Source organism: Sceloporus undulatus, chromosome 6 (assembly GCF_019175285.1).
Source record: "Sceloporus undulatus isolate JIND9_A2432 ecotype Alabama chromosome 6, SceUnd_v1.1, whole genome shotgun sequence".
NCBI lineage: Eukaryota > Metazoa > Chordata > Lepidosauria > Squamata > Phrynosomatidae > Sceloporus > Sceloporus undulatus.
This window is the reverse complement of record NC_056527.1, coordinates 79,046,309-79,072,923: the sequence shown is the minus strand read 5'-3', so window position 1 is coordinate 79,072,923 and position 26,615 is coordinate 79,046,309. Positions and strand designations below refer to the sequence as shown.

General features: G+C 40.5%; 2 protein-coding genes across 4 annotated transcripts in view; one reads left to right on the top strand and one right to left on the bottom strand.

The window, feature by feature from the left end:
- Positions 1–24,274, top strand: part of LOC121933349 (fatty acid-binding protein, liver-like) — a 46,629-nt gene extending 22,355 nt beyond the window's left edge. The window contains exons 1-4 of one of the 2 annotated variants that reach the window (XM_042472934.1): positions 20,247–20,375; positions 21,866–22,038; positions 22,967–23,059; positions 24,153–24,274. In XM_042472934.1, coding sequence (XP_042328868.1) covers positions 20,309–20,375; positions 21,866–22,038; positions 22,967–23,059; positions 24,153–24,203 — 384 coding nt within the window. In that variant the 5' untranslated portion in view covers positions 20,247–20,308 and the 3' untranslated portion in view covers positions 24,204–24,274. Of the gene's footprint in view, positions 1–20,246; positions 20,376–21,865; positions 22,039–22,966; positions 23,060–24,152 lie in introns of those variants that run through there. The other variant, XM_042472933.1, reaches the window with a different exon arrangement.
- Positions 24,275–25,600: 1,326 nt separating this feature from the next.
- Positions 25,601–26,615, bottom strand: part of SMYD1 (SET and MYND domain containing 1) — a 36,608-nt gene continuing 35,593 nt past the window's right edge. For both annotated transcript variants that reach the window (XM_042472927.1, XM_042472928.1), the window contains one exon: positions 25,601–26,042. In XM_042472927.1, the coding sequence (XP_042328861.1) occupies positions 25,884–26,042 (159 nt within the window). In that variant the 3' untranslated portion in view covers positions 25,601–25,883. The remainder of the gene's footprint in view (positions 26,043–26,615) is intronic.

Genomic DNA, 26,615 nt, shown 5'->3' with positions numbered 1-26,615 from the left:
ATAACAGAGTGCCTGATGGAATAGATGAGGCCAAAATTGGAGCTGCCAAGAGGGCAGTCATTCACACTTTTGGGCGGATTTATGGCCCAGGAAATTTTACCAGGCCAGAGCCAATCTCACCTTGGATGACCATTCTCACCTTGAAGACTGCCTGTAGATCAAGCAATCATTAATATGTAGATCTGGTTTGCTTTGAAGTAGGATAAACAACTCTCTGCCTAAGGCTAGATTTTGCTATTTAAGGTCCTTCAAATGTTTTGTTCAGTGTTCTATGTTAAAATCTAGGTAAACTCCACATTTGTCTGAGTTCTGATATAGTTCCAATCATCTAGCCACACATCCCCCCTCCCTCTGTGTAGCAGAGTCTTCATCAATCTGGACCCTGGAGCATTGCCCCATACAGGTGAATATCACCATTGGTGATGCCTCTTGTTATCTATACAATGCTAACTTACTATATTCTTGAGTTCTTGGGTGATTGTGCGAGTGTATGATTGTCTTAAGTGTGTATGGACCTTACCACACAAGGATTTTTGGAACTGCAATCCGAAGCCATTCCAGACCCAATCATGTAAATTTACGTTATAACGTGATAGATTATCACACATGATTGCTGTCTATGTGGAATCATTCTGAGCCAGATCCTAAATCAATCCAAAGTCGCTCCAGAAGTAGGTGAATCTGGTGAACTAGTGAATTCACAAATCTTTTTCCAAGGTAAATTCGAATCCAATTCGAATTGGTCTTGGTGTGGAATGCAACTTTGCTTTGGTCATGGCACACACACAAATAATAATAATTAATAATTTGTTTTATTTATATACCGCTATTCCAAAGATCATAGCGGTGAACAGCAAGTAAGCTAATTAGCAAGTAAGCTAATTTGCCCCCAACAGTCTGGGTACTCATTTTAGCGACCTTGGAAGGATGCAAGCCTGAGTCAAGCTTTGGCCCTTTTGCTGGTCTTGAACTCGCAACCTTGTGGTTTCGAGTGATGGCTGGAGTACAGGCATTTAACCACTGCGCCACCATTTGCACACTCTGCCCTTCTCCTTCCTCCTTCTCCTCTTCCTCCCTCTTCTGTCACCCCAGTCTTGCCTCTGTTTGCCCCCTCTGTCTTTCTGTCCTTCACATACAATAGGCCAGTGATGGCGAACCTATGGCACGCGTGCCAGAGGTGGCACTCAGAGCCCTCTCTGTGGGCATATGTGCCATCGCCCCAGCACAGAGTTTGCCAGAGTTTGTTACTACAAAGCCAGAGGGACATGGCACTTTGCAATAAGTAAGTGGGTTTGGGGTTGCAATTTGGGCACTCAGCTTCTAAAAGGTTCACCATCACTGCAATAGGCATATAAGATACATCCAGACAGCTATACTTAAATATTGGGACTTAATCCAAGATATTCCTGGTTGTTCAGAGAAACCTTTATTTGTATACAAGCAATCAAGGAATCTTAAAGATCTCTTAGTACATAGCAAATGTACAGTGAAGAAAGGTCAGTTAAGTGCTATGCAAAGAAAGACTAAAGGGAATTTTCCATGCTATAATTGCAGTGTTTGTAAAATTGTGTTAAAACTGCAGAATTTATAAATCCTGTTAATAATAGAATCTATTCTTTGAATGATATGTATACCTGTGACACAAAGGGTGTTATATATACAATTCAATGTCCTTGCAACCTTCTATACATCGGGATGACTACCAGGAAAATCAAGATGAGGATTTGTGAACAGAAGAGCTACATAAGAAACCAAAGAACTACTACACCAATAGTCCAGCACTTTTTACAACCTAAACAAAGAGAGAAGGATATTAAATTTTGGACAATTGAGAAAGTGACTGGGATGGGGGAAAACTTGGAAAGGAAACTGCGAAGGAGAGAACTTTTCTGGATTTTTACCTTGCAGACACAGAAACTTCTAGAACTAAATGAGAATTGCAATTGGGCTGAAATATTGTAATTTTTTTCTTTCTCTTTCTGTTCTAACTGTGTGCTGTCTGCATTAATGTGTTAATTTGTCAGCATTCAAACCACAGTTTGTACAGATCTTTTCAGGATAGGCTCTTTGTGCAAAGCTATCTTAATTAGTATATAACAGGTGGGACATATCCTTAATTGGGAAAGGAATATAGAGCTTTCTTTTTCAAATAGTTAGTATAGCAGCATAAATAAGTGGAGCATCCAGCATTAAGTAAGTATGGGTGACTAATATATTTAATTTTCATTGAATTTCTTTATTTAATTTTAAAATGTCTACATATTTTTCTTATATATACCCCTTTCAGTTTTATTGGCTAACTCATTCTTTACTTTAACTGGATGTGTCCATGCTAACAGACAGATCACTATGCTGTTTGCAACTGGTATACCTGCAATACAATTATTTTATAAAATGGTCTTCTACATTCTCATTTACGTACTAATGACAACATCTTTTAATTTTTTTAGCTGATTTTTACCACTGACGAAGGCGCTAGTCGAAGCATGTTTGGTTTTGAGGTTTTACTCTTGTCATTGATTTTTGTACTTTTATCATTGCCATATGTCCTCCCGAAGTGCAAACATCTCTTGATGCACTCTGACTGTTGGACATCTTTTAGATATATTAGCTGGAATTTATAGCTTTTGTACACATTGGCAACATTTGTATTTCTATTGTACCATTTACTGTTCTCATGTTCAGGCAAAGCGCACAGGTGTGTGTGTATTCTTTTGCTTGCCTGTTTGTCAGAAAATTATTGCTCATAACTATCTTTTGAATACTCTATGTAATAAAACCAAGCCAGGAAGGAACAGTGAAGCCAAGACCATATATGGATAATTGCATCGCAGCCAGGGATATCCCAAAGAAAAACCTTCCTCTCTGTCTTCCTTCAGGTGGAGGTGGAGGAGGAGGAGGAAGAGGAGGAGGAGGAGGAAGAAAAGGGAGCCCCGCTCGGTCACGCCACGATCCTGGACCCCCAGGTCAGGGGCCAGCAGCAGGAGGAAGAGGAGGAGGAAAGGGAACCCTGCAGGGCCACACTGTCACAAAGCTCTCTCACGTCCCCTTCGTTCCCAGCCCAATGCATTTGCATAATCTGTCAAAAAGCTTTTAAAAAGCCACATATGCTTGCCTCTTGATATTTTTTTAAAAAGCACTCATGATGTTGACAAATGGCTGCATGACACAACACCATTGACATCATTTGATTGACAACAAGGAGGCTCCATCTTAAACCGCTACTTTGGTGAGTGTGAACTTCAGCGGGGCAAATTACATCGATCGTGGCAAAGGTAGTGAGAACTTCTACCTGGGGAGATTCGGTATGGGGGCAACCAAATCTGCCCAGTTCTATGCAGTGCAAATGGGCTAGTGAGAATGGGGCCTATGTATATCAAGAGGCAAGCCATTGTATAGGACACTCATGACCCTTACTATGCAGGGCGACCAGATCTCATAACCGCAAAGGAGGACAAGGCACCATAAAACATAGGACATTCCAGAAAAATGTAGGGCAATACAAAATAAAATCCAAAAACCCTAATATAAATATAAATTTGTGCTTCTTGCCATGCTCAAAATAGAGGACATTTTGAAATTCCTCCTAGATAAATGTTTTAAATGTAGGACTTGTCCTGGAAAGGGAGACATCTGGTAACCCTGCTTACTATGGGAAATCTTATTCAGCCACCTCTCTAGCTTTTGAGATTTCATTGGGATAGTTACTTTTTTGGGATTACAAATCCGAGAATCCTATAGCTGCAATATAACTTTTCCAAGCTGTGATCCTCTCATGTTCAAGTGTATCTTTGTAGCCACAACACGGTGTGTGTGTGTGCATGCCTGTGCATGCATGTGCATGTAAAATGATCCCAAAGGGATGGCTTATACCCTAGGACCAAGATGGCAGAGAGCAATCCCCTCCCTCTCCTTTGGCATCAATTGGCTCCATCCTTCCCCAAGGTCAATTTTCCCTTCTTCATACAGAGATTAAGAGAGTCTACTGATAAGAAATGTCAGGGTTTTCCCTTCTCCCACTAACCATTTGCATTTCCAAAGACCAAGATAAAGTTTCAGAGAAGGTGCAGCATCATGCAGGGGAGTGACATCCCTGGAATCTCACTGGGTTGGATTAGGCCCACAACCAAGAAGTTTCCCTCCCATGCCATAAAGGACATGCTTTTTTCTTTTAAAAAAGAAAGAAAGATGAGGTCTCACTGAACTTGCTGTTGGTAGAGCACACTCCTGGCACTGAAGGCTCCCTTACTTGATATCCCTGAAAACAGTGCAAGGCTAAGCAACCATTTAACACTCTTTTACTCTAATTAAATTATTATTTTATATCATATTTTTCTCCTATATGAGATCCAAAGCGGCTTACATTTTATAATAACATAGAATCATAGAGTTGGAAGAGACCACAAGGTCCATCCAGTCCAACCCCCTGCCATGCAGGAAATCCCAATCAAAGCATCCCCGACAGATGGCCATCCAGCCTCTGCTTAAAGACCTCCAAGGAGGGAGACTCCACCACTCTCCAAGGAAATGTATTCCACTGTCAAACAGCCCTTGCTGTCAGGAAGTTCCTCCTAATGCTGAAGTGGAATCTCTTTTCCTGCAGCTTGCATCCATTGTTCCGGGTCCTAGTCTCTGGAGCAGCAGAAAACAAGCTTTCTCCCTCCTCAATATGACATCCCTTCAAAAGTATACATTTTATGGATTTAATCAAATTTAGCTTTTTTTAAATTAATTTTTATTAAAGTTTTTTTGCCAACATATATTAAAACAAAACAAAACAAAATCTTAGGAGTTTATCACACAGGGGAAAAAGCGTCATGCTCCTTTTTTTTCCTGTTATCATTGCGCAATTGCAAAGAAGATGATCACACGACGTCTGGATGATTGCGTTGCCGACAAGTTATCAAAGTGTCATGTTCCCGTCAGATTATATTAACCCTTTAAATCATTAATAACATCTCAAAAGCACAATTTAAATGTTATTACCACAAGTGTGCATTTACAAATCTGCAATAGAGGTAAATTGCAGTTGTGAAATAACAGCAATGATGGTTGGGGGGGGGGAGGGGAGAACCACCAGGATATCTCTTCTGCGCCTGTGCAGAGACTACAAAAATGGAACCGTAATGCTTCGGGTATGTACACTAAAAGCGCTATTCTTCTGTAATGAAAGGGGAACTGCATCTTTTTGGTTTAGGTGTGATCATCTCCCATTACTGTTTCATTGCTATTCCACAATTGTGCAATGGTAACAGGGGGGAAAACGGGAGCATGACGTTTTCTCTCCTGTATGATAAACTCCTTAGTTGCGTAGCAAACTTCTTCTCCCACACAGGAATGAATCTCAGTACAGCAAGGTTTCTCTCAAATAAGGGTTCTATAATCTTTGTTACTTAACTATTTACAAAGTTTACACAGAGTATAAGACATCCATCTTGAATTCTCATTAACAAATTACTTTCCCAGCCAACTAACCATAACAACAACCTCTGACGCAGTTACTGTCACACCAACCATCATAACCAACATTCTCTCTCAGAAGAAGTGACAGTTGCATCAGCTTTGCCAAGATGCACTGTTTCAAAATGCAGTAACTGCCACTGGAACTGTAATAAGTTTTAGTACAGCTCCACTTAGTGGCCACATCCATGTCGTTTTATCAGACCTGATGCAACATGGTCCTGGCAACTTTATAGTCTTATGAATTTTATCTATTTCTCTGTCTATGGTAGGATTTAAAGTTTACGCTTTATTTTTCTTCTATGGTGTTTCATTCTCTCTTACTCTCCTTTCTTGACATGGCAACATCTTATAGAATCCTAGGATATGCCATTTAGGGAGAGATAGTTAAAATTCTCAGCCAGAAAAAGCTTCACACACTAGAACTTCATACCCTAGAATTCTATAGGATGCAGCAATGGCTGTTAAAGTGGAACCATAGCATTGTATTCCTGTAGTGGGAACGGTCCCCTCCCTAGGCATGTTGACTAATATATTTTGGAAGCTGTAATCCAAAAGTGTAACTTCTCCCAGCTCTGAAATTCACCACCTCCACCATGTGTCCAGTTCCACAGGCAGAACAGGTGACACCATTCGTCACGATGCACTGAGAGTGTTGCAATACACATTCCCTGCCTCTAAATCTAGAAGGAAGATTAAAGGTGAAGCTTTTTCACTTTTGATTTCCAGTCAATGGGAAAAGCATGGCTACTTCACATGTACTGAGTGTACCATTTCAGATGGAAGCTGTGGATCATGTTTACCAATCTCCTCTGGCTGTAGAGTTACACTGACACAGGGTAGGTTTGCATATCCACTAAAACATTTGAAAGGAATGCTGACACTTCATGGAATAACCCTTCAGAACGAGCTTTGTCCTTTTTTTCCAGTGTGTCCTTCCATAACTGGATGATATCTTTCACCACATCCTGAGATGGCTAAGAAAGTCAAGAGACAAAAGATGCATTCAGGGATCCTGAAAGGAATGTCATATTGAGGAGGGAGCAAGCTTTTTCCTGCTGCTCCAGAGACTAGAACGTGGAACAATGGATGCAAACGGCAGAAAAAGAGATTCCACCTCAACATTAGGAGGAACTTCCTGACAGTAAGGGCTGTTCGACAGTGGAACACACTCCTTCCTCAGAGTATAGTGGAGTCTCCATCCTTAGAGGTCTTGAAACAGAGGCTGGATGGCCATCTGTTGGGGATGCTGTGATTCCTGCATGGCAGGTGGTTGGAGGGCCATTATGGTCTCTTCCCACTCTGTGATTCTATGATTTTATGAAAGACATCTTTCCATAAGAATGTAGCTAAGATTGGGGGATGTCTAGAGAGCAAATCCTGCTGGATGTATTCAATACATGGCCGCTAAATCTTATGAAAAGTCAATCCAGAGAGAAAGCCTCTCACTCTGTTGTTATTATCTGCATTTTTCTCCATTAAGCACAAGTCCCAGAGTCTAGTCCACCATCCTGCAATATTCAATTTTCCAGTTTTGCAATTCTTGGCTATATCAAGCCTGGCTACAGCCAGAAGGAAACTGATAAATTCTTGGTGCTGCAGAGCTTTATTTTCATTTATAAAATGGACAACAAGAGCAGGAGCAGTGATAATTTTATATTTTCTTTAGTGATCTTGGAGATTAGCTGTAAAATTTCTTTCCATTATTCATGCACTAAAGGACAATCCACCCATATATGTGCAAAGGTTCCCCTACTTTCACAACCCCTCCAGCATTTTGGATTAGTATTGGTAGAAATACAAGCCAACTTGACTGGGGTATGGTACCATCGATGGACCAACTTAATAGTATTCTCTTTAATGGCAACAGACCTAATTTTGAGTCCACATATTTTCCCAGGACTTACTCTCAATTGAAAGGAAAAATTCTGCTTCCTATCCTGCCTTCTGAAGAGTTGAGTTCCCAAATGTTTCTTCTGCCAAACAATTATATATGAGTCCTATCTGGTCCAGGGTCCAGAGCACAGATTAGTTGCTCTGTTGTAATAGGCGCCGCATTGTGGAACAGGTCCCTAATTGTATACAGGCCACTTCATCAGATGCAAAATCATAACAAAATAGCACTTCCCTTAGAAGCATCCCGTTTCTGAAGGGACAATTAAAAAACACTTTTAAAATTGATATATCAATACCATATATCCCTCCTTTCAGAGTGCCTATATTCTTTGAAAACAAGCAAAATAGTAACAACTATGTGTCTAGGCTACATTCAAAATTTTGATGGCATAGGATACCGTTGAGAATTTCCAAATCTTTGCACTTAGAAAGTAAAATTCTGGCTAAATTATCATTAAGGCTCAAAATGATTAAAACATGTGGCTTCTGTGAGACTTTTCCTAGAAAGAAACCCTGCAATACCAAATCTGCCTTGCCCTTTTTCCTGCCACCGTTTTTTTACAATCCTGACTGTGTGCAGCATGGGTTGTGATTGTCAAGGCTTTTACTGGCCTATGTCTTAATATCATTGAGCAATGTAACGATTTCTGTGGTCCGTTGTTTTTCAAAAAAATAATCTTTCTTTGAAATTACACAGTCTGCTTCCCTTTTGCAATACCATAAACCCAAAATCATGTCCTCTCAAAAACTCTGCAGTTACAATAAACAAGTAAATCAATGGTGCTCTCATTTTCCTCTCACAACTATTTTACAGTTTCCCCTTCACATGTTAGCAGCAGCAATGTACGCAAGGTAGACAGAGCTCTACTTCTATGATGGGTGCAAATTCTGAGGCCTCTGGTACTTGGTGCAACTGCAGCTCCCAGCATTCCTCTTCATTGACTACACTGGTCAGTGGCACTGAGATTTATAGTGCCACAGCAACTGGAAGGCATTCTGACGTAAAACAATGCTAAGGGCATGATCTTATTGTTGGGTTCTCCTGGCAAGATTTATCCGGAAAAGGTTTGCCAGTGGGTTTTATGGCCCAAAAGTGTAACTTCTCCCAGCTCTAAAATTCACCACCTCCACCACCTGTCCAGTTCCACATACAGAACATGTAACACCATTCGACGCTATGCGCTGGGAGTGTTGGAATACACATTCTTTGCCTCTAAACCCAGAAGGAAGATTAAAGGTGAAGCTTATTCACTTTGTGTTTAAAAACAGTGGGAATAGCATGGCTAGTTCATATGTACTGAGTGGTCCAATCCTTCTTAGACTGTACCATTTCAGATGGCAGCTGTGGATCATGTTTAGCAACTGCCTCTGGCTCTAGAGTTACACTGACATAGGGGTGGTTTGCATACCTGCTCAAAACATTGGAAAGGAATCCTGACTTACTTCATGGTATAATCCTTCAGAACAGAAGCTTACCTGGCATTCAAAGTAATGATTGCCATACTTCCCTGAAAAACACCTAGGCTAATTTACCCCCAAAATGCCAACTTTATCCATTTTCCATAAGGACGTGCTGACTGTGTCCTTCAATGTTTTTTAGGAGAGTTGCAAATGGAATCAACCTGGCCAGAACTCTGCATTTACTTCAAAGTGTGAATGTGCCCACTCTGCACTTCTACCTTCAGCGCCAGCCAGTGGCTTCCACATCAATGGGGCAGTAAATCCATCCAGTCCAGGATTTACTCTGAAGTTTATTTGGAAGATAGGGTTCAGTACCTTGGTGAGTTCCTGTGACGTTGCCCATCCAACCAATGGCACTACTTTTCCAACGTGGTGGGATTGCACACTCCTGTGAGGCAAGAGGCTAGGCTGAGAGCAGCAGTGATGCTTATAAGGTCTCCCATCTCAGACAGGCTTTTGCTGAGGAGCCAGATTAAATGTGCCTAACAGCTACCGGCAGCAGTAGTAGTGAGCTGGAGATGGGTGACACTGGCAAAGAATCTCTCACTGGTGCCATAGCTAAACCTCTTTTGGTACTGTGCAGAAGGAGACACAGTAAACCCCTTTTGAATGCCTTTTGCCCTGAAAGCGCTATGATGAGGCAATCCCAGGTAGTATTAAAAAATTATTAATACCTTCAACATGACAACAGACGGTATGCCAAAACAGCAATAAATAAAAATGTCAGAGACAATAAACCCTTCGAATGTGGTTATTCCACCAAAAAAACAGAAACTAAACAATAACCCAAATAATGCCCTGATAATTATAGACAAAAGATGCATTCAGGGATCCTGAAAGGAATGTCATATTCAGGAGGGAGCAAGCTTGTTTTCTGCTGCACAGAGACCAGAACGTGGAACAATGGATGCAAACTGCAGGAAAAGAGATTCCACCTCAACATTAGGAGGAACTTCCTCACAGTAAGGCTGTTCGACAGTGGAACACACTCCTTCCTCGGAGTGTAGTGGAGTCTCCTTCCTTAGAGGTCTTAAAACAGAGGCTGGATGGCCATCTGTCGGGGATGCTTTGATTCCTGCATGGCAGGGGGTTGGAGGGCCATTGTGGTCTCTTCCCACTCTCTGATTCTCTGATTCTATGAAAGACATCTTTCCATAAGAATTTAGCTAAGACTGGGGGATGTCTAGAGAGCAAATCCAGCTGGATGTATTCAATAAATGGCTGTCAAATCTTATGAAAAGTCAATCCAGAGAGAAAGCCTCTTGCTCTGTTGTTATTATCTGCAATTTTCTCCATTAACCACAAGTCCCAGAGTCTAGTCCACCATCCTGCAATATTCAATTTTCCAGTTTTGCAGTTCTTGGCTATATCAGGCCAGGCTACAGCCAGAAGGAAACTGATAAATTTTTTGTGCGGCAGAGCTTTATTTTCATTCATAAAAACGGAGAACAAGAGCAGGAGCGGCGATAATTGTTTATTTTGTTTAGTGATCTTGGAGATTAGCTGTAAAATTTCTGTCCAGTATTCGTGCACTAAAGGACAATCCAACCATATATGTGCAAAGGTTCCCCTACGTTCACAACCCCTCTGGCATTTTACATTAGTATTGGTAGACATACGAGCCAACTTGATCGGGATAAGGTACCATCGATGGACCAACTTAATAGTATTCTCTTTAATCGCAATAGACCTAATTTTGAGTCCACATATTTTCCCAGAACTTACTATCAATTGAAAGGAAAAGTTCTGCTTCCCATCCTGCCTTCTGAAGAGTTGAGTTCCCAAATGTTTCTTTTGCCAGACAATTATATATGAGTGCTATTTGGCCTTTAGAATATATCCCTGGAGAGACACACAAGTGTTCAAAAAAGGGAAGTGGGTGAGGATACTCTTTTCCTAGAAAGAAACCCTGCAATACCAAATCTGCCTTGCCCTTTCCTGCCACCGTTTTTGTTTACAATCCTGACTGTGTGCAGCATGGGTTGTGATTGTCAAGGCTTTACTGGCCTATGTCTTAATATCATTGAGCAATGTAACGACTTCTGTGGTCCATAATCTTCCTTTGAAATTACACAGTCTGCTTCCCTTTTGCAATACTATAAACCCAAAATCATGTCCTCTCAAAAACTCTGCAGTTACAATAAACAAGTAAATCAATGGTGCTCTCATTTTCCTCTCACAACTAATTTACAGTTTCCCCTTCACAAGTTAGCAGCAGCAATGTACTCAAGGTAGAGTGAGTTCTACTTCTATGATGGGTGCGAATTCTGAGGCCTCTGGTACTTGGTGACTGCAGCTCCCAGCATTCTTCCTTACTGACTACACTGGTCAGTGGCGCTGAGACTTATAGTCCTACCACAACTGGAAGGCTTTCTGACGTAAGACAATGCTAAGGGCATGATCTTATTGTTGGGTTTTCCTGGCAAGATTTATCCGGAAGAGGTTTGCCAGTGGGTTTTATGGCCCAAAAGTGTAACTTCTCCCAGCTCTGAAATTCACCACCTCCACCACCTGTCCAGTTCCACATACAGAACAGGTAACACCATTTGACACTATGCACTGGGAGTGTTGGAATACATATTCTTTGCCTCATAACCCAGAAGGAAGATTAAAGGTGAAGCTTATTCACGTTGTGATTTCCAGTCAGTGGGAATAGCATGGCTAGTTCACATGTACTGAGTGGTCCAATCCTTCTTAGACTGTACCATTTCAGATGGCAGCTGTGGATCATGTTTAGCAATCGCCTCTGGCTCTAGAGTTACACTGACATAGGGGTGGTTTGTATACCTGCTCAAAACATTGGAAAGGAATCCTGACCTACTTCATGGTATAATTCTTTAGAATGAGCTTTGTCAATTTTTTCCAGTGTGTCCTTCGATAACTGCATGATGTCTTTCACCACATCCTGAGATGGCGAAGAAAGTCAAGAGAAAGCAATTGGTTAGTTCCTCTCTATCCCTGTCAGACAGCCTAAAGGGCATCCATTTTGCAAGCCCAGTTACCATCTTGTTACTATTTTTGTTGTTGTTCTGTGCTTTTAACTCGTTTCCAGTTTATGGTAACCCTCAGACAAATCTATCATGGGAATTTCTTGGCAACATTTTTGGCAACAGGTTTACCCCTGCCTTCCTCAAGATTGAGAGCATATGACTTGCTTGAGATCACCCAGTGGGCTTTCTGGCCAAGCTGGGAATCAAATCCTGGTCTCCAGAGTTATAATCAGACATTCAAACCATTATACCACAATAGGATGAGGGAAAAGATAACCCACAACATCAGTGGAGTCAGTGCCATTCCTCCGTTATAACAATTTAAAGGTGAAATTCAGCCAGACCTCCCCCAACCACAGTCACTATTCCTCCCTGACTCACATTGTGCATTGTTTAAACAAATCTGTGTGTCTTAAATTCATCTAAAACTTGACTTTAAAGATATATATGCATGATCTCTGGAGCTTCCAGATAAATCCAGATTCAGTGCTCAAATGCCAAGTGCACTATAACAATCCCCCTTCAAGCTTTATCTTTGAAAATCAGTACCAGTAATCTTACTGAAGTCAAACACAAACAAAAGTTTGTTACTTATAAGCAATACATGTAGGAAAGAGCTCATTTCTAAGCCATATTTATAAGATACAACTCATTTTTAGTCCAGTAGCACTATTTAAACAGTGTGTATGATTAAATTTTCACTTGAGAAACATCTTTGCCTCACCCCTTAAAGTTTCATAAAGCAAGGAGTGATAGCTTCCAATTTCAGCAAAGCAGTAAATCTCATCTGGCTTGTCGTGTGAAGTTTAACAGAGCTATCCAAGGTGCTGAGCAAAAGTGTTTTTTAGCAACATGGATAGCTCCTTTCAAGTTCAGACTACCACCTGGAGTGCATTGATTACCCCAGCGATTTAAGAACCACGAGCTCTCCACTGATTTCATTCTGTGGTGAAAGACAAAACGTTTTAAGAAACTCTGACAGGTTCCTTCTAGACAAAGTAGGTATATAGCAGATTGAAGCATGTATTGCCTTCAAAACTCCATTCTAAACTGTCCTTTCCCGATCCTGCTTTGAAGTGAAGATGTAGAGTGCTAGGGCTTTTCCTACACATTTGGATGTAGTAGATGAGAGAGACCATGGGTTGTCCTGGAAGCTTACCTGGCGTTCAAAGTAATGATTGCCACAATGCCCTGAAAAACACCTATGTTAATTTACCCCCAAAATGCCAACTTTATCCATTTTCCATAAGGATGTGCTGACTGTGTCCTTCAATGTTTTTCTTAGGAGAGTTGCAAATGGAATCAACCTGGCCCGAACTCTGCATTTACTTCAAAGTGTGAATGTGCCCACTCTGCACTTCTACCTTCAGCGCCAGCCAGTGGCTTCCACATCAATGGGGCAGTAAATCCATCCAGTCCAGGATTTACTCTGAAGTTTATTTGGAAGATAGGGTTCAGTACCTTGGTAAGTTCCTGTGACGTTGCCCATCTAACCAATGGCACTTCTTTTCCATATATGTGCAAAGGTTCCCCTACTTTCACAACCCCTCCAGCATTTTGGATTAGTATTGGTAGACATACGAGCCAACTTGACTGGGGTAAGGTACCATCGATGGACCAACTTAATAGTATTCTCTTTAATGGCAATAGACCTAATTTTGAGTCCACATATTTTCACAGGACTTACTATCAGTTGAAAGGAAAAGTTCTGCTTCCCATCCTGCCTTATGAAGAGTTGAGTTCCCAAATGTTTCTTTTGCCAAACAATTATATATGAGTGCTGTTTGGCCTTTAGAATATATACCTGGAGAGACACACAAGTGTTCACAAAAAGTAAGTGGGTGAGGATATTCCTGAATCTGGAGCTGTTTCTTTAAAAACAATGGTATCTGTATTATTTGGTATCAATTCTGAAGTCCAGGGCCCAGAACACAGGTTAGTTGCTCTGTTGTAATAGGCGCCCCATTGTGGAACAGGTCCCTAATTGTATACAGGCCACTTCATCAGATGCAAAATCATAACAAAATAGCACTTCTCATTTGGAAAGTAACATTAATAGTAAAAGGGGCTTGGAAAATGAAGAGGCTTTTCCTATGACAGAACTAATATCCATGCCAATCCAGCCACGTCTGTTTAAGTCTTATACAAACGTTAATAATGCTCTCACTTATTTAGCTGGATAAAATCCTAACTTTTCAGAATCCAAGCCCTTAGAAACATCCAGTTTCTGAAGGGACAGTTTAAAAAAAACACTTTTAAAATTGATATATCAATACCATATATCCCTCCTTTCAGAGTGCCTATATTCTTTGAAAACCAGCAAAATAGCAACAACTATGTGTCTAGGCTACATTCAAAACTTTGACGGCATTGGATACCTTCGAGCATTTCCAAACCTTTGCACTTAGAGAGTACAATTCTGGCTAAATTATCATTAAGGCTCAAAACCTTAATGTGTGGCTTCTGTGGGTCTTTTCCTAGGAAAAAAACCTGCAATACCAAATCTGCCTTGCCCTTTCCTGCCACCGTTTTGGTTTACAGTCCTGAGTGGGTGCAGCATGGGTTGTGTCGTGATTGCCAAGGCTTTACTGGCCTACGCCTTAATATCATTGAGCAATGTAACGAATTCTGTGGTCCATTTTGTTTGGGGTTTTTTTACAAATCTTCCTTCATTTGCAAGACCATAAACGCAAAGACATGTCCTCTCAAAAACTCTGCAGTTGCAATAAACAAGTAAATCAATGGCACTCTCATTTTCCCCTCACAAATATTTTACAGTTTTCCCTTCACATGTTAGCAGCAGCAAAGTAGGCAAAGCAAAGGGAGCTCTGGTTCTATGATGGGTGCATCTTTTGCGGCCTCTAGTACTTGGTGAACTGCAGCTCCTGGCATTCCTTCTTATTGACTACGCTGGCCAGTGCTGCTAAGTAAGACTTATAAGTTATAGTGCAACAACAACTGGAAGGCAATAGCATTCTCACGCTTTTCTGAGATAAGGAGTTGATTTTACCCGGCATAACTAAGCACTGCATAGAAGGCTGAAACAAACTAAGGCCTGTTACAGACTGACAAAATAAAGCTGCTTCGGGTCTCTTTGGAGGTATGCTATTTAAATGATGCATGGGTCCTAAGAATCCAAAGGTCGCGCCAAAGCCACACTCCATTCCTAAGCACTGCAATGCAGCTTTGGTGCAGCTTCTGGATTCTTAGGATGCATGCATGATTTAAACAGCATACCGCCAAAGAGACCCGAAGCAGCCTTATTTTGGCAGTCTGTAACAGGCCTAACAAAGAGACTCTTGCTTTTTTCGTTTGTTGTGCGGAAGCATCACTCTGTGACTTCCAGAAATGAAGAAAAAACAGTACCAAGCCAGTGAAAATTGCAAATAAATTATCATATTTTAGGATTCTTGTGGGTCCTGTATGTTTTGAGAAGCAAAGTCAAGTTCCACATGAACTACTGCAAACATAGTTATCACCCAAGTGTTAGAAAAAAACACAGTCTGTGAATACTTTTATGATTCACTGCTCATTTTGTTACTATGGCCAGAATCCCACTGGTATAGACCCAAGGAAATTAACTCATTGAATCAATGGGATTTCCATAAATGTTGGCTCAAAATATAAGAATTTATTCAATAGACCTACTTGTGTTTGAATTAACCAGTAGAGTTTAGGTAAAGTGTCCATGACCACACATGTAATGTTAATGTATGTTTGAAAAGCACAAATGTTGATATCTTAGTTGAGAATCACAGTTCGTTGCAGACACGGAGAATAACAATCAACACACGAAGAGACTAGACCTGAGGATGTCTAGGGATTTGATACAAAACAGCAGACATGGTATTAAAATGTACGCATGTAGAGAAATGAAAGGTTGATTCCTCAAGCACTACTCAGTTTGGACTGGAAATTCTACTGTCAAATCTAGGGAACCCTGGGATTTCTAGTCCACCCTCCTGAACTGCAGCACTTGAGCTCTCTACCAGAGAATTAAAAGTATTTAACCAACTCCAAATGCTAAGATTCCTTAGAAGGGAAGCCATGACAATTGGAATGTTATCACTTTAGAATGGAGGCATGGCAATTAAAGTGTCCTATGTGTGGACAAAGTGTGGTGCAGGTGCACTTTCAAACAAGGATGGTCTTTCAGAATTTGCTCAATCCGAACTCTCAATGTTTCCCACTTTCTGGGATGAGGAGAGGGCATTTCCACCTTTGTTAGATCTTGAAATCCACGGTAGCAGTTGTAAAGCTGGGTTTAGCAGTGCAGCAGCTATCAGATTAAGAGTTCCAGTTCTGATTGCTGTGCATTGCCAGTCCCAACATTTCTAGTGTAGATTTTTACATAGAGTTTGGTCCAAAATCTATTTCATTTTCTGTTTTGTGAAAAAACACTTTAGAGATAAATAGAGAAAAATTAATACTTCAGCATTTTATTATGTTCTGCATTTTCAGAAATAGCCCTGACTTGAATACTAACAAACCTTCAAGCTACTTAAAGTCAATTTCTATAACTTCACATCAGATATCAACTGAGAAATTATTCAAGTTTTAGTTTTAAAAACTGGAGAAGTTAACCCTTGACAGTTAGTGTTTTGTGAAATGGTATGCATATTCAGCCAGTGATTACATTCGTTGTATGAAATAAAGTAGGGCAAAAACATTATCAGAGTCACGTAGGACATTAAATACAAACAGATCTAATTGGACATATGCTTTTTTGGACTGCAGCCCACTTCATCAGATGCAAAATCATAACAAATCCAGGAGGGTGAGGAGATTATTTGCTAGGCTCTTACCAGTGTGGTACAGTGGTTTCAGCATTAGACTAGGACTTTGCAGATCAGAGTTTGATTCCCTGCTCAGCCATGGATCTCATGGCAGGTTTCACCAGCTAAAATTCTCTTGTCTACACAACTGCCAAAGGTACAGCAGCCCTGTCCTCTTTTTCAGGTGGATCCCTAGGTCAAGAAGACACATTCTGGGACATTCATTGCAAATAGAGGACCCTGGTTTTCTGTGTCCACTTTGCTTGGGTAAGAGCTTAAAAATTTAAAAGTGTGAGCCACTTCTTTGGTCACTGAGAGGAAGTGCTCTTTTCTTTGCTTTGCTTTTCACATTCATTTTTATTTTTATATTTTATATTTATATTTTTATATTGAAGGAGGGTTTGGAGTCAAAAGGAGAAGATCACAGGTGCACAGCATTGGAGGACATTTCGTTCAATTTTACACTTTACTTTTCATTACTCCCTTAAGGGGTTTGTGGGGACTTACTCAGAGGAACTGAGTGAGACTTGACTCTGGAAGGAGCTAGTAGCCAGGAGCTCTGTACATAACTATAGTCCCAGTTGATTGAGCTCGCCAAAAGAGTTTGGGGACAAAGGACAGGCCCACAGGGGTTCTTTACACTGGTGTTTAACAGGGGAAGCCCACAGTCTTGTTCAATGCCTCCTTAATACTTTTCAGTATGGACACTGAAGGCCCTGCTGCAGTCACCTGCAACACTTGTGGGATGTTTGTATTCTTTCCTAGAGATGTGGAGAACTTCACCTGCACTAAGTGCAAGTTGGTAGCCTTCTTAGAAGAGAAAGTACAGCAGCTGGAGGCCCAGGTAGCTACACTTCAGCATCATAGGGAGCAAGAGGTTTTCCTGACCAGAACGGACCAGACGGTCCTGGATGGGAAACACACAGAGCAAGTTGCTGGGGAGGAGGAGGTCACTTCACACACAACAGAAGTAGATAGTTGGAGGAATGTCACACACAGAAGTAGGGAAACCAGGGAACGTTCAGGGAGTTGCATCTGCAGAATCTATTTGAATCTCTCTCTATTATCAAGGTGGAAGTGATCATGTTCTCCTGGAGTTTGTTATACAATGAAAAGGAGAAGCCAGGCATAGTCACAGATGCATTTTAGAGTTTAGGAAAGCTGATTTTAGTAAACTTAGAAAAATACTTTGGGATGATCCCATGGTTAGGAATACTAAAAGAGAAGGGCATTCAAGATGGATGGGAGTTTCTCAAGGGGGAGATACTGAAGGCACAATTTCAAACAGTTCCAATGAGGAAGCAAAATGGGAGGTGTTTCAAGAAACCAGGATGGATGAGTAAGGAAAATTCAACTGAGCTAAATTTTAAATAGAACATGTATAAGAAATGGAAAAATGGGGAAATCACCAAAGAAGAATTCAAGCAAATAGCGAGCACATGTAGGGGTAAAGTCAGAAAAGCTAAAGCACAGAATGAACTCAGACTTGCTAGAGAAGTTAAGAACAACAAAAAGGCCTTTTTTTGGATATGTCTGCAACAAAAGGAAGAAGAAGGAAACGGTAGGGCCACTGCGTGGAGAAGATGGCAAAATGCTAACAGGGGACAGAGAAAAGGCAGAATTACTCAACGCCTTCTTTGCCTCAGTCTTCTCAGAAAAGGCAAAGGGTGCTCAACCTGAGGATAATGGAGCAGAGGACAGAATAGGGGAATTTCAGCACAGAATAGGTAAAGAGATAGTAGAGGAACACCTTATTAATCTAAATGAATTTAAGTCTCCGGGACCAGATGAACTCCATCCAAGGGTATTAAAAGAACTGGCAAATGTAATATCGGAGCCATTGGCAATAATCTTTGAGAACTCCTGGAGAACAGGAGAAGTCCCAGCAGACTGGAGGAGGGCAAACGTTGTCCCCATCTTCAAAAAAGGGAAAAAAGAGGATCCCAACAATTATCGTCCAGTTAGTGTGACATCGATACCAGGAAAGATTCTGGAGCAGATCATTAAACAGAGAGTCTGTGAACATCTAGAAGGCAATGCCATAATCACAAAAAGTCAACACGGGTTTCAGAGAAAGAAGTCATGCCAGACAAATCTAATCTCTTTTTTTTTGGTAACATTACCAGCTTGTTAGATGAAGGGAATGCTGTGGATATAGTATATCTAGATTTCAGTAAGGCCTTTGACAAAGTTCCCCATGGCAAATTCTGGAAAGAGATACATAAATGTATACAGAAAATACTGCAGATAGACATCCCAGTATTACCCGAAATTTGTTTATTAAACATGGTAGAAAATAAAGAAACAAAGTCAAAGTTAAAACCGCTTTTATATCTGATAACATCGGCTAGAATAATATTAGCAAAATATTGGGGAAGGGTAAGAAGTCCCAAAATCGTTAGATATTATTGAAATGGACAAAATAATGCTTGCGCTGAAAGATGAGGGATGATATAATTTCAGTTGTAAGGTGGATATTATAAAGGAATGTAAATAACATAAAAAGGAAATGTAAAAGGGTGTTTTGTAACATGTTATACAAAGATTAAGATATTGCACAATCTTAGCAAACACTCATAAGAGAAAGATAAGAGGTGAGATAAAGAATTAAGGCCTGTTACAGACTGCCAAAATAAAGCTGCTTTGGGTCTCTTTGGAGGTATGCTGTTTAAATGATGCATGCATCCTAAGGATCCAGAAGCTGCACCAAAGCTGCCCTCCAGTGCTTAGGAATGGAGTGTGGCTTTGGCGCAACCTCCGGACTCTTAGGACCCATGCATCATTTAAATAGCATACCTCCAAAGAGACCCAAAGCAGCTTTATTTTGGCAGTCTGTAACAGGCCTAAGTCTTCAATTCTGGGGAATAAGAAGATTATAGCTGTAAAAGCAACAGTAACAATAAAGAAGCATGGTCTGAGTTTCCATGAGGAGGGACTTCATGGCTTTAAAATATTCCCTCCCAAAAGAATTCCAAAAAGCAAACCTTGATTTTGGTTCACATGTTTGTGTGTGTGCCTTAAAGTCACCTGTTGCCTTATGGCAACCCCATGAATTTCCTAGTGTTTTCTTAAGTAAGGTGTACTCAGGTGGTTTTACCAGTTCCTTCCTCTGAAGTATAGCTATAACACCTGGTATTATATACCCTTCAATAAGCTGATTTTGGAAAAGTTACTTTTTGGACTACAGCTCCAGAATCCCTCAGCCATCATCACCTTTGGGGTTCTGGGAATTATAGTCCTCCCCCCCAAAGAAAATCTGGGAAATGGAGCAAAATTCTCCACAGTCCCTGATACCATAATGTAATCTGTAATGAAGTAAAGCAGTATTAACATATCCAGACTGTTGTGGTACTCATGATTTGCCAAGAGATGTAACTAGCAAGAAATGTCTGCACAGGATTTAGAATAATATAGAGATCTCCTTGCTTTCCCTGATTTGATCACTCAGCCAAAACTTTGAAGATGGAGCAAAAGGACAAGAGGAGCTGAAGGGGCCACATGAAACAGAGAATAGGGCTCCCATTAGAAAAGAGGAACCAAAAATGTGTCTTTAACTTGGGGGGAGTTGCGTCATGATATGTATCTGTCACAACGGTCATGTTTCAGCAGAGCCACAAACAAACAAGATCACGCAATTTCCAAGGCAAGAGTTTGTTATAAAAAGCAGAGTTTCCTTGTCAGAGAACAGTCTCCTTTTCTACTGAGCACAAAGAGATTATCATCACCATGAGTTTCTCTGGAAAGTACGAACTCCTGTCCCAAGAAAACTTTGTGCCATTCATGAAAGCACTTGGTAAGTTTTTCATCTCTTGGGTGATTTTCCTTGTTTTTATCCTCAATGCTGCCTTATTGGTGTTGTTTCCATTTCACAATCTCATTTGAAAGAGGTTTGATGGAAATTAAACACTAAGCAGTAAAAGGTATGGGGATATTATATTACATTTGCTTATAATATGCAATAATATATAAAATTATAGACACACATATACATATATATGTGTGTGTGTGTGTGTGTGTGTGTGTGTGTCTATATCCTATCTACAATATCGGAGAAGATAGATAGATAGATAGATAGATAGATTATAGATATCTTCTCCGATATTGTAGATAGGATTACACTGTTAAGTCTAGTGTAGTGGCTAAGGTCAAAGATTCTTGAAGCTGGTCATACTTGACGTAAAATTATATTAAAAGACAAACATCTACATTGTCCGGAGTATCAATCTCCTTCCTTACTTTGGTTTTAGTAACGAGATATTCAAATACGTAGAACAAGGAAGGCTCAATGGTTTTTAACATGAAACGACACTCAGGAATGTAATGGAGGGTAGTCTCCTTCATTTCAGCTTTGTCTGGGGCAAGCCATTGTTCTTTCAGTCAGCCCTAACTATATAGTGTGAGAATAATTATGATACTGTTTTATCCCATTACAATATTGATTTATTCCATTTCTAGCCCATCGTTTGACTAAAAACAGAAGTTACGAAGGAGATAAATGTATCACTAAAGGCAGTATAGTGTAACTTCAGTAGCAGAAAGTGCTTCAAGAAATGATTCTGCCACTTGTGTACTTGAACTAGTGCAGCAAAGAGTATATAAAATATTCAGAGGTTGCTCTCTAAGAGAGACTTCATATAAGAGTTTCAGTCTCTAGGTATCTGAAGCTGTATGCCTCATTCTTCTTGGTTCCTCCAAATTCCACTTGCACTCTTACTCTTCTCCAGTTCTGTCTGGGATTGTGATGCACTTTTTTCTTTCTGTCTGCCCTTTTTGCTGCATTTTTCAAAGTTTTCAAAAATTGTGTACATGTGTTTCTAAGGTGGTCATTTTGTCCATCTGTTTGTACACATTTTTCTGCATTTCAGATCTATGCACTTTCTGATATTCTAAACTCTACCTATGATTTATCATGTATCTTTTCTCCCTGAAAAACATGGAAAGCCTCAGAAACAATTAGCTATGAGACGTGTAAGACAAAGGATGGTGCTTTGGTTCCTAGTGACATGTGGAATGGATGGACTTGTTCCTTTTTTATCTATTCTTACTTGTCTTACTTATCCGACTTACTTTCATCCATTCTTACTTGTCCCAAAGCTTTAACACACTTTTTTTCACTCTATGAGCATCACTATCATAGCTCTGGGTTTGTTTTTTCTCCACGTACTAGTCCACCACCACCACCCCACCAATGTCAATTTTATCTTACCTGAAGACCCACTTCTCTGAATGAATTTTGCATCAGTTTGAGGGTTGTGTGCTTATGCGTGTCTTTCTTCTGCACAGGTCTTTCTGATGAGTTGATTGAAAAACGCAAGGATCTGAAAACCATCTCTGAAATTGTGCAAAATGGCAAGAAGTTTAAGATCACTGTGACAACTGGTAGCAGAGTGTCAGTCACTGAGTTTACAGCTGGAGAAGAGGCTGAGCTGGATGTTCCAACAGGAGATAAGATCAAGGTGGGCTGCATGGCTTTTAATTAAATAATGGCTTTGTTCTCAGAAGAAGAAGTTGATTTCTCTTCAGAATGCTCAGATCAGCCAATGAATCTTGGGGCCAAGCCAAGGTGACTTTTCTGCTTGAGCCAGGAGATAAGAATCCCACTGCCACCACATCTCTGTGCAGAAGAAGCCAAGTGTACTGCCAATTCGATTCAACTCAACACAGGGGTTGCAAAAGTGAAGTCCAGAGCTTGTATTTGCCCACACTTTACCCACAACTAGGGCTAGCACTTCAGGTTTCATGAGTAGCCCCTTCACCTACAGGGCATATTGTGAAATTGACAAAAGCAAATGTTTCATAGGCACGTTCCAGACAGGCCCTATGAAGCGCCGTCGTTATGCGCGAGGGGCAGCGCTTCCTGACGCGCCTTGCCCCTTGCGCGTAATGACTACGTCAAAATGGCGGTGCCGCATACAGATGGGCGCCACCATTTTGACGCCATGGACGTGCAGCATCCGGACGTCACGCACTGGAAGTGGTGCTGCAAGTGCGCACCTCGCGCCTTGCGGCACCTCTTCCAGGGCACAGGAAGAAGCGCCATTTTGGGGCTTCTTTTTGCTCCGCAAGGGAGCCATGCGGTTTGGCTGCTGCAGCTCCCTCGCAGAGCAACCGGCAGCGGCGTGAGACCGCCCATTTTGGGCGGTCTGTAATGCGCCACAGAAATTTTATTGAAGTTGTGGTGAGTGGATTGTATTTCCAGGCTTTATGCATGTCTGTTCCCCATTTCATGAGAACAAAAAGGGCTGTAATACCTCTCAGGGCTGCCATACTGTGTCATTTTTACTGCTTAAACCTCTTGTGAGGAAATAATTTTTGAATTTATTACAAGCCTTTTTGACTTTATTATTGGGGTCCACACTGTAATTCGCTTTTCTTTCTCCACAGGCTGTTGTTCAACTGGAAGGAGGCAATAAGTTGGTGACAAAGGTGAACGACATCACTTCTGTGGTTGAAATAAATGGAGACATCCTCACTAATGTAAGGATACCTTGAGTGTGAAGTCTGAAACATAGGTGACTTTCTATAAGTCGCCACTGAGGCCTGGGCGACTTCTGCCATTTTAAGGTGTGGAAGAGAATGGCAGCAAACAAATGCTACAAACAAATATAGATTTTGCTATAGCTGTGGGAATGCATACTTACCACCCACCCCAAAATATATATAATTGACTAATTTTCAAAACCAGGTCGATTTTGCATATTCTAGTTGAAGGGAGATATGCATATGGGCTTTGGGGCATCCAGATTAAGAGATGGTATTTCATTCCCTTTGGGTGCTTACAATCCTGGCACAGATTTATTTCTTCACCCTAAGCATATATAAAGTAGTAAGTCTTCTTAATCAGTGACCACCTTTTGATTATGACATGAGGACATGAAGTAAGAGAAAACAGCCTAAAATCAATTGTTAGTTCCAGCTGGAACTGTTGAGTCAAAGAAAGTGTTGAGTCAAAGAAAGGGCTGGTTAACAAGTCCCGACTGATTCAGTGAATGTACTTCAGTTGGTGCTAACAATTGAACTGATTTGAGACTTATCACTTTCACAGATTCTGTGTATGTGTCAACTTGTTGTTGTTGTTATTATTATTATTATTATTATTATTAACCTTTATTTATGAAGCGCTGTAAATTTACACAGCGCTGTACATGCAATCTTTTTAGTTAGATGGATCCCTGCCCTCGGGCTTGATTTATAAAAGGATGTTTATATCACCTTTCATATCAGTGAGTTCAATGGCTTATAAAATTTGGACCAACAGACATAATACCAAGAATACAAAGGATGTACCAGTGTAATTGGATCAAGCCGCCTTTTGGCAAAATGAACCCATCTCAGGCAGTACTGTGTGATGGATGGCTTAATCACTGTTTCCCAAATGTAGTAACTGGTGATTATACTGAGACAGTGTCCACACCTCTCACTTTGCACATTTCATGTCTTAGCAAAGATTATTTAAAATTTACATTGGTTTGGATGGTGTCTTTCAGTGTTGCAGGCAGGTTGTATGTGGATGTTTACCTGCATAATACATCCATGTAAACTTTTTAATCTGTTGTTTGTTTCTTTCTAGACCCTGACTAAGGGTAGTATCACATACAAGAGGATCAGCAAGAGAATCTAGATCACCTTGGCATTTCTACACTTATACTGAGTAAACATGATACAATAAAGATCAATTTATCAAAATAAAAAGTCTCATTTTTAACTTTTGTGCTTGCAAAGCATAGGAATACTCTTAGCAACTGTTTCGGGATCAGTCTAGATGTTCATTTATTGGTCACCATCAATCATCTGTTACAAGCATTTGGTGCCTTAAAATCCTTAGTGTGGTTGGCTTTGCTTCTCATGACCCTGTAACAGAGTCCCTGATGGGACAGATGACATAGAGTCCTCCATGACTGCAAGGCAAGCACATCACATACACTGTAGTAACATCGATCAAAGAGACCAAAATTGGAGTTTCCAGAAGGCCAGTCATTCACACTTTTGGGCAGATTTATGGCCCAAGATTTTTTTATCAGGCCAGAGACATTCTCACTTTGGATGACCATCCTCATCTTGAAGACTGCCTATAGTTCAAGTAATCTTTAATATGTAGATCTGGTTTTGCTATGAAGTAGGATAAACAACTCTCTGCCTGAGGCTAGATTTTGCTATTTAAGGTCCCTCAAATGCTTTGTTCTGTGTTAGAATCTAGGTAAACACATTTGTCTAAGTTCTGATATAGTTCCAATCCTGTAGCCATCCCCCCTCCCTCTGTGCAGCAGAGTCTTCATCAATCTGGACCTTGGAGCAATGCCCCATACAGGTGAATATCACCATTAGTGATGCCTCTTGTTATCTATCCAGTGCTAACTTACTATATTCTTGAGTTCTTGGGTGATTGTGTGAGTGTATGAGTAATAAATAGTAGTCAGGTTTCATAAAATTTGGTTCTGTTGACCTATTATTACCTATTAGGAAAACTTCAGTAATGTTTTTTGTACTAATGTTACTCATAAATCATCCCATATATCACTGAATCTTAATAGTTGTGACATAAACTAGCAAAATTAAAATTATACCTTCAAATTAAAATATCACACCCACAGCCTAAATATATTTATATATGCATAGTTACATGTGGTTAAAGTAGAAATTTGGTAAAATGTGATGTTTTTAAAGAAGTCTTTAGATGAAAAAATTTTTTTTATAAAAATTGAAAATTTTGACATTTTAAATTTTATTTTTTTTTCAAAAAAAATTTGGAGTCTCTCCTCGCTCTTCTTGCTGAGCCTCACTCCACTCACACCATCTCTTACAACATTTTAAATGGAGACAAGCAAATGCCGTAGCCCATTTCTGCCAAAAGACAGATAGTTGAGGAGCAGTGGTGTCACTTCTCTTAATGTGTCATCTGGTGTGATGTGCACACACACAACCCCCCGCAACCCACTAGTGATGCCACTGAAAAGCGAGCAAAGTGGGGTTCTTATAAATGTAGGAACCAGACCAAATTGAATGAAACGAGTGTTGAAATTATGTGCCACTGTCATAATTTTATTAATAATTAATCTTAGTAAATATAAGTGTGTGTATGAGAGAGAGACAGTGAGAGTGACACACAGAGACCAATCTTGATGAAACACTTATAAACCAACAAGCTGAGATGTAGAAAATATGTTTCTCTCTGGCGCTATCTGCTGGAGATTCAAATACTCAGCATTGAAACACCAACGTTTTCCTTGGCATGTCACTTAGATGCTGCGCCAGCTTGTAGCATATGATACTACTTGTCCAGGCAGGGCATCCAAGCAGCCTGTTATTGCTTCTTCTGGAAAATGCCAGGTGAAATCTCATTGGTGGGCTCAGGCAAGATCTGGATCTGCTGGTTCTGCAAAGCTGCCTCTCTCATCTTATAGTACATAAACTCATTCTGCTGGAACATGCGCAGCTCCATCTCAGACTGAATCCTCATGGCCTGAATGGATGGAAACAAAGGACCCGTGAGATGTACAGCTCTGTGCTAGTCAGGATCCCCTCCTGCCCACTGGGGAGTCAAAGCCCACTTCTTATCACAAACTGTCATAAAACCCAAAAACCCTAATATAAATGTAATGTCATGCTTCTTAGGCCTGTTCAAAATAGAGGACATTTTAAAATTCCTCTTGGATAAATATTTTAAATGTAGGACTAGTCCTGGAAAGGGAGACATCTGGTCACCTTTCTTACTATGGGAAATCTTACTCAACCACCTCTCTGGCTTTTGAGATTTCCTCAAGCATAGGCCACACAAGAGTTTGGGATAATTACTATTTTGGGATCACATATCCCAGAATCCCATACCTGCAGTATAACTTTTCCAAGCTGTGATCCTCTCATGTTCAAGTGTATCTTTGTAGCCACAACATGGTGTGTGTGTGTGTGTGTGTGTACCTGTGTGTGCATGCAAAATGATCCCAAAGGGATGGCTTATACCCAAGGGCCAAGATGGCAGAGAGCAATCCCCTCCCTCTCCTCTGGCATCATTTGGCTCTATCCTTCCTCAAGGTCA